The 13,916-nt window shown below is 22.7% G+C and overlaps 1 protein-coding gene across 1 annotated transcript; it reads right to left on the reverse strand.

Annotated features, from left to right (window-relative positions):
* Positions 1-3,725: 3,725 nt before the first annotated feature.
* LOC145836371 (regulator of G-protein signaling 10-like) lies at positions 3,726-5,802 on the reverse strand. Its single transcript, XM_082944179.1, has 5 exons — positions 5,745-5,802; positions 5,126-5,399; positions 4,837-4,901; positions 4,422-4,588; positions 3,726-3,875 (listed from the first exon to the last, which is right to left on the reverse strand). The coding sequence occupies exons 1-5, from the start codon at positions 5,800-5,802 to the stop codon at positions 3,726-3,728; spliced, it is 714 nt and encodes a 237-aa protein (XP_082800305.1).
* Positions 5,803-13,916: the final 8,114 nt, after the last annotated feature.

Consider the following 13,916-nt stretch of genomic DNA (forward strand, 5'->3'; position numbering starts at 1 on the left):
CTAATAAGATTTACTATTTGAAAAAACTTTTCAATATTTCAAAGCCAGGCATTTTAAAACAAAATTTACTTTAAAACTTGATTTATAATTACGTCATAACATACTTTTTTAAAACTTTTTATATGCAAGAAAATTTTGAATTAATTCAGTTCTAATATAATTGCCTACTGAAGACGAATTTTTTGAACGTACTTTAGGCAATGTAACGAGTACTTATAACTTTGTAGATTTTCTTGTAAAATAAAAAAGAATTTTTATTTAAAACGGTTTTATATTTAAATAAAAGCCATACAACATCATTACTATTTTAATATTCACAATTTTGTCTGTTTAAAACATTTGTTTCACTACAGTGAACTAAATAAGAAAAAATCACATTGAAGGTTAAATATTTTGTTATCTATATATATATGAAAAAGATCTCTATATTTGTCTTTACAAACCTATCTAAAGTATCAAACTACTATTTTTATGTTTTATAAATTTTGGAACGTTCAAGTTTAAAAAAATAGTAAATAAAATAAAATAAATAATATATACCCAGCGCAAAAAAAAAATTAAAATCTGTCAGAAAATATAACAACACTTAGTCAGATACACATTTTTAAAATAAACACTTTAAAGTTACATGTACTGTTTTATTTTTATTTTCTTAGACACTGCTTTAACAAGAAACGTGAGAATTTCGAACTGTTTGTAGAGTTTATTACATTTCAGTCTAATAATTTTTTAATCGATAGGCTTTCGCAATAACTACATGTTAATTAACTTTTAATGCAACATAAACTTTTGCAAGGCTTTTTTTAATCTCATCATAAAAAAAGAAGATGAATAATAATTACGTAATCTTTATTTCACAGGTCTCGTACTTTATCAAGCGAAACACTGTTGAAAAACTTATTGTCTGTTTATTAACTGTGATTATTATTTGAAAATAACTTTAAGCTGTGTGAAAAGGTTTTTATCTTTGATATAATAAATGCATACAACATTTTTAAATTTACAGTTTTTTTATAAATAACTTTACGTAGTTATTATTACAACTAACGTTAGCAGTATACAGCATTCAAAGCATTACTGTAATTAAATTTTAAATATTCCTAATAAACTGGTTTTTAAACAAATCAATAAAAAAATATTTAATCTTAAGTTGAGTACAAATCAAAACTCATTGATAACTTTTTATTTATGTTTTTTATACAACGTGAAAAATAGGCGCTCAAAAAGTTTGGTCTAAGGACTTGATGAACGAAAAGACTTTTCGGTTAACGAGTAGTAAACCACATGTTATTTACAACTTATTACAAGTTAAAATACTAAACTTTTTATCTGAATTTTTAAACCGTAAGAAAAAATAAATAAAAAATTAAAAGAATAAAAAAAAATTAAACAAAAATTAACTAAGTTATATGTTCACTTATAAAAGTTTTTTTCATAATTTCCTCAAAAGCTTGCCTAATTAGAAAAAAAACACAATATAAGTCTAAAACTTAAAAGAATAAAAGTTAAACTAGAGAACATTTTTGACTTAAAAAATTAACTTTACCTTAATTTATAAAACAAAATAAAAAATACGAATAGTAAACATGAAAATACTTAAAAATCGTATTTACTTGAAAATACTTGTAAATGTTTATCCTTTAAATTGAGTATTATGTAAATTTCATCTATATTAAGACTAATCAAATATTTGACGTATATATTTCGGTTGACGTAGTTTATGTCTTGGAGTTATTTTGATGCAGAAAAATTGTAGTTGTTGTTTAAGGTCATGTATAAAGATTGTTGGTTTTAAAACAAACTAACATGTCACTATAGCATTTTGAAAATTTATTGTTTAGTCTATTTTTTCGAAAAATGTTTTAGGTAAAGCTTGTAGTTTTTCAAATTAAAATTCAAAATAAAAAATACCAAAATATCAACATACATATGCATAAAATATTAGTTATTACTTCAATTATTTTTAGTAATTCATTTAATGTAACTAATTTGAATTTTTCTATACTTATAATTTATAATTAATAAAATAAAACTTTCATTTATGTTAAGTACATAATTATTAAAAAAGAGTATTTAATTAGTTAAATTATTTATTTAGCTTTTAAGAATTAAAGCAGATAGAATAATTTTTTTTTTGAAGATCATTCTTACAAAGATTTGTTGGATTTAAATAACTTTTCAAAGGCAGTAAATTTATTTATTTACTTAAGATAAGAAAACGAACAAAAATATAACTCTAAAAATTACTTTATCTAAAAATAGTGCAGTTTATGTTAATTTAAAAACTTATTAAAACTTATTAATTTGTTTTTCTAGGTTAAATAGATTATTTTTAAATTATAACACTTAATTTATGTTATAGTTTACTCAAGTTTTGTGTTTAATTCAATTTTCAAAGCTAAAAAATACAGCAGGGACTCTAGTTTAGTTCATTTTATTACTGTTAAATTGAAATTCATATACTTTTTTTTTCTAATCTGAACTAATATTTTTTTTACATATATAATTATTTTTAAAAAAATATTGGCGCTAAAAAAAATACATAAAGTATTATTTTATTGTGTACTAAAAAAGAACTGTCTTGGTTTGTATCCAATAGGGTGCACAAAAATTCAAATTCCGACAACTCAAGTTTTTGAAAATAATTGAAAGGGCCACAACTAAAAATGTAATACATATCTGTCAAATCTAAAAAATACATATTTAGGTCTTATTAATAAATACAAGTTATTCTTTTTTTCGCAAAACATAAAATATTTTTTAAGATAGTGCTCTAATAAAGTAAAAAACATAGCTATTTTTAGTAGTTTTAAAGTATCTTCAAAATTTTTTATCATATTGCAAGAAAGAAAAAGTGGCTTGTAGATACTGATAAGATCTACATATGCATTTTTTATTTTTCCGAATTTATATTACTTTTTGAGATATAGTCTTTTAAATATTTCTTTAGAAATTAAATTGTCAAAATTTAAGTTTTCTGAATTTGAATTGTCATGTAAGCAGTGTAATAGTATACTATCTAATATATCTTCGTTCATTAGACTTAATTTCTAAACTTTTTTTTAAGTCTGACTATAATTTTGCGAGTATATTTATTAACAAGCTTATAATTGTCTAGTTTTTATGAAATTTTAAAATTTTTATATTAATACAATAAAAAGCAAAAAAGACAAAATAACTAAAACATTAAACATTAATATTAACTGTAATATCTATTAAAACTTCTTAAATTTATTAAATTTTTGTTTAAATAAAAAAAATAGATTTAAATGAGAAGTTGTTTTTGTTTTGTATTTTTTTTTTCGAAAATTTTTTGAAAGTTAAACACGTAAAAAAACAATAAACAAATAAAATAAGATATTTTTGTTGAAATTTTGTCAAATAGATTAAACCATTGCCTATGGCTATCATTGTACGTTTTTCACTTTTAAAATAAAAAGTTACTTTTAATCTTAAAATGTTGTTGCTGAATTTAAAATTATAAGTAAACTAAACAATATATTTTAAATACGGCAAACTTGATCATTTAAATAATTTGTTTTTATCTCTTTTTTTCAATAAAAAACATAGTTGATCGATTTTTGTTTTATCATTTTGTTGGAAATGAAAACATTTAAAAATGTCAAAAAAAAAAAGTTGGAAAGAAACAAAAAAAGTATTGTTGGAAGGATAAATCAAAACGTAGAAATAAAGCTTTTTCATAAGAATCGAAGTTAAAAGGTTAACTAGCAATTTGTTGAAACAGATAGAAATCGTTTGAAAGAATCCGATTCTAGTAAAAACAAAATGTGGTTTCGTGCTTTGTCGAAAATTGATGATTCTAAATTGTCAATTTTCTCAGTAATTTCAAGCCTAGTTTTGTAAGAAACATTTATCTGTAAAATTATTTATTTTTAATATAAAGAAATTTTATTTCATTGAATATAAATTGTATAAAAAAAGTTAAAAGACTGTTATGTAACACGAAAACAAAAATAGACCTCTTTGCAACAAAACATAGTTTTCTGACAGTTTTTATAATGAAATAAAATTATATTATCTTTTACATGGAGTTGGAATTCACCAAAAGCGTATAGTTGCATACGTATAAAAATAAATTGAAAAATTCCCATATACGTGTTTGCGATTCAAGTATTTGTTTAAATTAATTTAAACCGAAAAATCTTGCTAACACAAACTAAGAAGAATTTTTATGATTTGTTTAATTAACTCAACCGGGCATACAAGCATACTTACTTTTCTTCTAATTAAGTGTTAAGCAAGAAAACTCAGCATAAGCACAGTTGTAAAAGCATACACCAAACATTTTTGCTAATGCTTTTAAAAAAGACCTCTAAATAATTTTTTTTATTTAAAATTTTTAACACTACTTATTTATAATTAAGCAAATATTTAATTTTTAAATCTTTTGTATCGCAAACCTCCATAGGCGCGTCTTCTAAAATGTAATCTACAAAAATTTCCTTTGCTTTTGATTTTCTGCTCTTTTCACTCTTTAACTTTTTGTATTTTTCCACTTCAGATAAAAACATTATGTTTTCTTCCGCGTACTCTTTCTTTAGAAATTCGTAGTAACCTGCAAAAGCCTCTGTAGAAAAAAAGGAGTTAGTTCAATTATAAATATCACTATTTTATTTTTTTTGTATTTGTTTGAATCTAAAGTGTTTATCATATTTGTCGTTAATTGTCATATTTATCGTTGAATGCTAATACTTAAAACGAACTTAGTTCATTTTTGAAAGTTGTCATAAGCATTTTGATTAGCTAATTCAAATTTAAAATTTAAAAAGAAACTTTTTGTTTAACTTTTACATAAAAAAAAAAAAAAAAACTAACTTTTGTCGCGAAGAACTTCTTCCAAACGTGGGCATTGTTCATTGTTACTCGCCAAAGAGCGTACGCTAAATAAAAAATAAATGAACAATAAATAAAAAATATTTTTTCTTCATTTTTGCAATATTTTTATTTATTATTGTTATAAATCCAACAAAAGCATAATTTTATTGCTATAATGCGTTTGCATAGATTAATTTTCTGTAATAATAACCAAATTAAATCATTAGTTTTAATGAAAACTGACTGTTTAACACTGTTGAAAATTTGATAGTTATAACACAAAACTAACTGTTTAGCCAAATATTGACTTCGATCACTGTGTACCGGCCAAGTCTGACACCTCGTAATGATATTCCTTCTATTTACATCGTTTCTTCCTTTCATAAGTCTCGAGGTAAAAGAACGTATTCTCCCACAGAAACTATTACTCGTCACCTCACCACATTCAGAAGCTTCGTTCAGTTTTTCGAAGCGAGTGTATTTTGTGCGGTCGTTCAAAATTAACTTTGCCGTTTCGCGACAATCGCTTTTGTTGATGTGTTTCTCATTCGGGGACTTTTGGGCTAACGAGGCGCGAAACCGGTTTGAAATCCGGATATTGTTCTTTAGAATAAATATAACTTTAGAATTTTTGAAAGCACTTTTGATTTTTATTTTTTGTTACCCTAGCTTTTTAACTAATTTTTTATTATTTAAAATGTTAAGTTTTGTTTGAAATTATAAAAAGTTTATTTGAAAAGCATTGTTTAATCTAGAATAACTTAAAACCAATAAGTACAAAAAAATAAGATAATACAATAGTGCTATAAATTGAATACTAACCATTCTACCAGTAATCGAATAGTTTTTGACTTTATTTTTTTTAGTCTCTACTAAAAAAAGTTTTTTTTTGGCTGAAAATTCCAAACTTTCGTTTTTCTCTACTAAAAAGCTCCAATCTTCTACGTTTTGTAAAACAGATACCATGTTTTTTACGAACTCAGAATAAAAATCTAAGTGTAAAAATTAGCTAAAACGGTATTTACTAGTTTAAATTTGAATTAGATGGTTAAACATTAAATCTTTTTAATGTATTCTTTAGTCATACTCAAAGTAAGTTTAAAGTTTATTCCTTATTACTTTTAACAAAAAATACTTGAATATGATAATTTAAGACTTTCAGTACCAGTTTATGTATGCAACATTTTTTTTTCATATTCTACTTCTCTTCTAACTTATTTCGCTTTTTTTCTTGTTCTACAGATTTTGTTCTCTATTCGTTTTCCGCTTAAGTTTGTCTTCTAACACGTATTTAAAAAAAATAAATACGTACTAGCAAAAAAAAAAATAAAACAAAAGTTTAAGCATTTATTTTTATAGTAGTTTTTTTTTTCCTGCTTTCAAAAAAAACTTTTAGTTTTGCAAACAGTAATTTTTTTTTAAAGCCTTATAACTAACTTTTCAACTAGCGTAATAAAAAAACATTATAGAAGTTTCATTCATTAAATTTAACTAATGCAGTTTTTGAACAAATAAAAAAACTTTAATCTAAGCTCAATTAGTTTTTTATTAATTGTCTTAATCCATTTTTTTATTTTCAATTGTAAATAAGACTAAGTTAAGTCAAGTAAGTATTTAAAACTAGTTTTATTAATATACTAGTTTTTTGACTTCAAAATCTTTGCTCGTTTCAAAAAAAATTTAAAGTTTGTACTTGTAAACGATTGCGCAAAACAATATATTTATAAATTGAAATTAATTATTTTTAGAAGGGACTATATTCACAAAATAACACAAATCAGAAATTAATAATAACATTCTTTAAAGTTTTGAAAAGTTATTTGCTTGCTTGTTTGATTAGTGCTATGAAAATAAAGATCTAAATAAAATAAAACAGAATTAATTTAAGTATTAAATTATAATGGTATAAAAAGAGAAAAAAACTTTATTTTTTAGAATGAAAACTTTTCTACATATTAAGTTAAGTTTGGATGATAACTTGTTTATTTGAGGTTAAATGCTAATTCGCTTAAAGAATTTCTTTTTATACAAATTGAAAATAATACGTTTAAAGTAAAAGAATATAAATAAGCTTACTATTATCCTTTATTTCAACTAAAAAAATTAAGAATTTTTTTATATAGCTTATTTAAACGTATAATGCAGTTTTAAAGTATTACGTTATAGTTTTAATTTTTTAAAGTATACAACTATGTTATTCAAAGCTGTTGTAATATAATTTATTTAAACGTAAATAAAACAAAGTACAACATATACATAGACCTTTATTTGAGTCAAAAAAAAAAGCTTTTTAAAGGTTGAAGATATGTCAATAGTAAACATTGTGTGTAACAAAGTTTCGACGTCTAGTTTTGTGTTCTTTGTTTGGAATAAGCGTAATTCATAATTCACACATAAATTTTAGCAGCTTTTGTTGTTTATTTTAAAAACTAGTTAGGTAATGGAAACAGCCTTGAGTTACCGTTACAACTTACAACAATTATGTTTAGTCGCATCCGGTGCAAATATGATTAATACTTATTAATCAATAAATTTATACAAAGAAAGTCGACTTTAAGATAAATTGATATAAGATGATTCATTGATGTTAAGTGAATTAAACACACACACAGTTAAACATGTTATTGAGAAAACAAGTTAAAAAAGGTTTATTTTAAATAAAATTTATATTAAATTTACGTTAATTTGTTCTAAAAGCGGAAAAATGTTTTTCCACAATACCTGCAAGTAAAAACCAAAAAATACATTTTTATAATAAACAAATATTCACCAGATTATTATTGTAATATGATTCTTGGTATACTTTTGCACACTAAAATAAAGTTGTTCTTTATAAGTACTATTTTTATAAATAAAAACACAAATGTGTTTAAATAATTTGTCTAGAACGCTAAGTTAAACGAAAAAACACTTTTAAGTTAACATTATCGTGCAAAAAAATAAGATTATTTTATTAAATCTTTATTTAATTCGAGTAGCTACAATAAAACTATAAGACTTTTACAAAGTTTTTAAAAATGTGAAAACGCTGAATACTTTTTCTCGAGTAATTAATTCTAAATACTACAGAATGTGTTAAAGTTAATATTGACTTTATTAGTTACTTTTAATTTCTTTGAAATTATTTTTTATTCTAGATAAACTATTTTATTAAAACGGTTATATAATAATTTGTAAAAATAAAAAATAATTTTCATGAAGAAAATTACTTAATTAACTATAAATCACTTTAATTTTTTTTATAAATAGGTCATTAATGATGTTTTACAAAGTAATTGAAATAACACGATACCATGGATTATTTTTACGACCTACAACGTTATTTTTAGATAGAAATGCATTTAATGATACTTAATATTTCAAAAGGTTATCAGCATCATTATATACAACGTTACTCAGTACGGCTAGGACGTGAGTTTTATATAGGAAAAATAAACTATGCACTACTTTTGTAAAAAAAGATTTAAAAAAGTCAAAGCATAATTAAAGATTTTTACTATATTTGGTCATAGTTAAGGGTAGACAGCTTCTTTTAAGTAACAAAATAAATTTAAAGGTAAAATTTTAAGACATGCTACATAAAATAAAAAAAGTTGTGCTACTCAATAACTTTAATATAATAAATTAATTATTGTGACTATAAAGCCATTATTACTCTTTGAATAATATTTAAAAGGATTGTGTGCACAATTAAAATAAATTTACAACACAATTTTTTTACAAAACTTCAGTATATAGCTTAATAACTAATCATTGTTGAAATACTTCCAAGTTATCAAAATAAATTTTTACTCGAAGTTTATTTTATGCAACACAACAAAAAACATGTTACAACTAAATCGTTTTAAATGTAAATTTGATAGATACAAGATCGTAAAAAGAAAATTCGTTTTTACTGAGTTTACATGTTAAATTTAATCAAACAATAAATTAAATTTGAATGAAATTTTATTCGTACGAGCTTAAACGTTAATTCGTTTAAATAAAAAGGAATTTATATATTTTTACATAAGTATTATTTATTAAAATTTTCGAAATTAGATAAGCTAATTGTTTGAAGCACAAGCTTTATAATTATACTTAAAAACATATTTACATTGTTTCAAAATATATTTTTTATTAATACAAATATTTTTTTAAGCATTATTATACAATTATAATTTTCTAAAACATACAACTATAATACAAATATACATAGCTAGAATTGATATAGTAACCAAAATACGACAGATACAAACATTTTCAACTGTAGTGAAACAAAATAGTCGTTTTAAAAGTTGTACCCTTGCTGCTATGTCCTCTACGATGTGTGAAATTTTATTCTAGTGGTGTAACACTAATTTTTCGAAAAACTTTCCTGCTCATTCTTAAACCAGACTTTTTAATCGCCTTTTCGTTGTTTGATAAAGAATATAATATAAGCCTTAAAAACAATAAGCTTTAACGTCAGTTTTTTTATTATAACAATTAACACCCATTAACAGCGCATACGTAAATTGTTAGTTTGTTACGTTTTTATTGCTAGAACTAATTAGAAAAGATAACATATCTAGCCTTGAGTTACGGTTACAATTTACATCAAATATGTTGAATGGCGTCCGATGCAGCTGTACTTCCTAATTATTGTCACGACGCTATTACAAAGCAATCGTAAATAACGTTTTATTGATGTTAAGTTAGTTAAACAACACAATAAAAAACTCTCAAGAAACAAATTTTAAAAGTTATAGTTTGAATGAATTTTTTAATTTACTTCAGAAAATCGTTTAAGTTAGTTTTTCTAAAAGTTGAAAAAACATTTGCCACACACTTGTTAGTTATAACCACTAAAATAGCATTTTATATAAAGTTTATTTCTAACAATTTATTTATCTAACCATAATTTTCATAAAATTGTGAGTGTTATTTAGCGCACTAGACTAAACTAATTCTTTTTAAGTATTGATTTTTTTTTAAATCATAAATTTGTTTTGTTATTTTGTCTTTAACGTAAAGTAACACTGCAAAAATCTTTTACATTCACAATAAGCTCCAAGGAACTATGAAATTTGTTATAAACATTTTGATTAGTTTGAGGACCTACAATAAAAGTTGAACAATTTCTAAAGCTTTCAAAATGTAAAACTGTTTATCATTTTTACTCGAGCAACTAGTCCAGATATATCTGATTATATTGAAATGAATAACGACTTTATTAGTAACTAAACTTTATTAGTAACTGTTAATAAACTATTACATCACTATATAGTAGTTAATAAACGTAACTGTTATATAATTATTTCTAAATAAGTAAAAAAAAATTTATATCAATTAAATTATGTAACCAACTATAAATCACTTTAAAAAATAAAACTATTATTGATAATACTTTTTTAAGATTTTACGAATGGTCATTATTAATATTTTATGAAGTAATCGAAATAGCACGATACCATTGTTTACTTGTACACATGGTAATCATTATTTCATAAATGGAAAACTATTAAATGAGATTTAAAATTTTGAAAGGTCATCAGTATCATTATAACAAACGTTACTCAGTACGGCTAAAACGTTAGTTTTATTTCTGAGCAAAAAATACGCAGTGTTTCCACAAAAAAAAAGTCTAAGCTTAATTACAGATTTAAACTCTATTTAAGAGTAGGAAACGTTTAAAATGTAACAGACTGAATTTACTAATAACACATTAGAACGCATCGTAGAAAACTGTATAATTCTGCTACTCAATAAAAGATTAACACATCAGTAAAAATGAAATATTTTATTAAAAGTAACTGCCATGTACATACAAAACACTTGTTTTTATGTTAGCCAAAAGATGGTATTTTATTCGCGGGTCGTACATTTTACGTCGCAGGTACTTGTTAAAGTAAAACTGAATGATTTTACAGTCGTTGTTATGTTGTTCAAACTTTCGCTTTAATTAGTTTATTTTAAGTATATATTAAAAACAAAAGCAAAGTTTATTCTTTTTTGCAACAATTTTTCACGTTTTGTAATTGTTTGACAAATTAAATAAAAAATATAGTTTTACAACATTTTAAAATAAGTTAAGTATAAAAACTACTCGCAAGCCTTATCTTACAAGTATTAAATAAAATTTAAAGCTGTAATTTTTATTGTTATTTATTATTACAGTTTTAGTTAAAAACAAAACTAAACAATTTAGTTAAATTTTTTATTTAATTAAATAAAATGTTTGTTATGGTGAAATTTGTTGAGAAAACGTATATCAAATTTTTCTTTTCTTTACTTAGTGGCTTTGGTATACTTAACCATTATGTTTCAATTAATTTTCACAAAACTTTAGTTAGTTGTAAGAAATCACTAATATTTTATTTTCAAATTAACTTTGGTTTTTCTTTAAGTATTTTATTTCAAATCAAATTGGTTTACTTTTATTTGTACTATTTGGTCTATGAAGTTTTTAAAGCTATTATGAAAGAAACTTTTCAAGGAAAAATCAGTTGTTTCAATTCAGCTTTTCAACTTTTTAGTTACGAAAAATCTTCTAAAAAGTTGTCACGTATAAAGAAAAAATAACCAAGCATTTTTCAGACTACTAACGTCACTTCAGCTCTTTATTATGAAAAGTAATATTCAAATTAAGATTTATGGTTACTAATGTATTCTTATTAAGATAGAGCTGTTTAATTTGATATAAATAAGTGACTAATTATTTAAGAAGTTTATTATTAAACTTATCACTTAAATAGTTTATGTGCAAAAAAATTATGAAATTGTCTTTCTACTTTTTACGTATTTTTACGTTTGAATTGTCAAGTTTGTTCAACTATTATGGTTTTTAAACAATTAATAAGATATTTTGTACTCTCTAATACAAAAACTTTAAATTATGATTTTTTAAACTAATTAAACCTAATTGACAAATTCCAAACTAAGCAAATGTTATTAAAATTAACTAACACTCACATTGTAAAAGATTTTTTTTGTTTAAAAACGTATAACAAACATTAGATGTTTTTTTAAAGATTATTATATACAGTATAAATTCATTTTTATAATTTTTTAATCAATATATTTTTGCGATAGAATGTTTGTCCAAAATCTTTGGCCAGAAACAAAAAAGTTATTCCCCAAAATTAGTTAATTATTGCTATCAATTTTTCATATAATGAACATATGTTTAATTGAGAGTTTCTTAACATAATTTATTTGTATTTTACTAAAGCTTTCCAGATATTGGTACTGGATAATAAACAAACAAATAAATTTGTTTGTTTAGGTTAAGGCTTTAAATGATATACTAATAAATTAAAACACTCAAAAAAATTAGAGCTGTATAAAAAAAATCTAATAAAATCGTTAGCATCCGGGAAAATATTATTCAATTAGTCATAAACATAAAAGCTGTTTACATCTAGAATTCTTTTTAAATAATCAATTTGCCCATTGAGAATAAGCAAACGACATAATTATATCAACATAAACAAAGATTAATTATTATTCAAGTAAAATTTATTTATTTCTACTGCTATAAAACTTTATGATAGAAAAATAACTAAACTAAGATCCTCATGGTAAAGAATAAATTTCTTCAATAAAATGAGCTTTATCATTTTTAAACTACTTATTGTGATGAAAATATAATAATTTCAGTAACTAAAAAGAAAATACAGAAAAATATAATTTAAAAAATGTAAAAAAATTTCTTTAGCCGTATGATGTTTTACAAACTTGTCTGTTATTTACCGTTAAATGTTTTAATAAAGTTGATGTATTCAAAAAAATAAATGAACTGCATACATCTTTCCCATCTTTAGCTTTTAGTTTTAACACCAGTAATTAGTCGTTGAACAAACTTTTTACTTAGTTCAACAAAGCTAGTATTATTTTTTATTTTGTTTCGTCAACTCTTTTATAGCGTTGTATTTGTTTTTCTATACGTATTCAATTACTTTATTTATTCTGTAGATTGATTATAGTTTTAAAAGCAAATAGTTTGTGACATAGTAATTACTTAATAATTCTTTTAATCTTAGATGTTAAACTTTATTAATTACTTTTTCATAAAAAAATTCTTTGTGTTTTTAAGCACATTACTTTGGCTATACTTTACAAGTTGAGTGCCAAGTATAATTTTTTAAACATTACACTAGTTTTCATTAACTGCGAGTCTAAAGTCTAGAATGTGCTTTTAAAAATTTATTATTTTATTCAAAGCAGTTTAATAAGTTCTAAAAGTATTACGCTAGCTATAAAATTTATATCAAACCATTAAATCTTATACAAGCTAGTTAACTTCGACAAATAAATTTTTTTTAAATAACTTTGTCTTGTTGTTTAACAAAAGTTAAGTTTTAAATATAAAGAGCATTATTTTAAAAGTTTATGAATACTTGTTAAAAGTTAAACTTAAAGATTTGTCTAACAAATAATCTAATAATTACATTATTTAACATATGTGTGTGATAGTTTTCACAGGAAAATATCCAATTAGAATGGTTATGAAACTTAACAAAAGTTCATATTTTATTAAACTTACTTTACCTTTAGATTAAAAAAAAATATTGAGTGAATGAATTTCTCAAACTAGCTTTTTACATTTCTACAAATTAAGAGTTATCGAAGAACCTTAAAATAGACTATTTACGTAGTTTGTACCTTTTCTAGTGTTAACAATTTAAAAGAAATTAGTTTTAAACCTATATTAAAAAAAAAATTCAGTAAGAATTTTCTTAATTTTTTTTTTTCTCATATAATATCTATAATTAGAATCTGACCAAAAGTTTAAGCGATTATCTCCCAATTATCATTTTACCTAATAGTTAGCAATACTTTCTCATATGATAGAATTTTGTAATTCTTTTTCTGAATTCTATTAAAATTTAATTATTAACTATATCTACTCGTTAATAGTTATTTTTATGTGTTTAAAAATAATAAAATAAAAAATCCTGAGTAAAGTTATTCAAACAATAATTTATATAACATAAAACGGATTACTGAATCAAATTATTTGTTTTCAGACTGCTTTAAGTTTAGTACAAGTGTAATAATTTTAATAAGAGTAACTGTAAGTTTACGCTTGTATGAATTGAGAAACTAATACAATTTTT

The sequence above is a fragment of the Thalia democratica genome, chromosome 5 (genome assembly GCF_965202585.1).
Source record: "Thalia democratica chromosome 5, ktThaDemo2.hap1.1, whole genome shotgun sequence".
NCBI lineage: Eukaryota > Metazoa > Chordata > Thaliacea > Salpida > Salpidae > Thalia > Thalia democratica.

Coding starts and splice junctions, on each gene's coding strand:
- LOC145836371 (XM_082944179.1), bottom strand. CDS start 5,802: ATGGTATCTGTTTTACAAAACGTAGAAGATTGGAGCTTTTTAGTAGAG. Junction 5,400..5,744: donor TTTAGTAGAGAAAAACGAAA/GTTTGGAATTTT, acceptor GCGCCTCGTTAG/CCCAAAAGTCCCCGAATGAG. Junction 4,902..5,125: donor AGTCAATATTTGGCTAAACA/GTTAGTTTTGTG, acceptor TTTTTTATTTAG/CGTACGCTCTTTGGCGAGTA.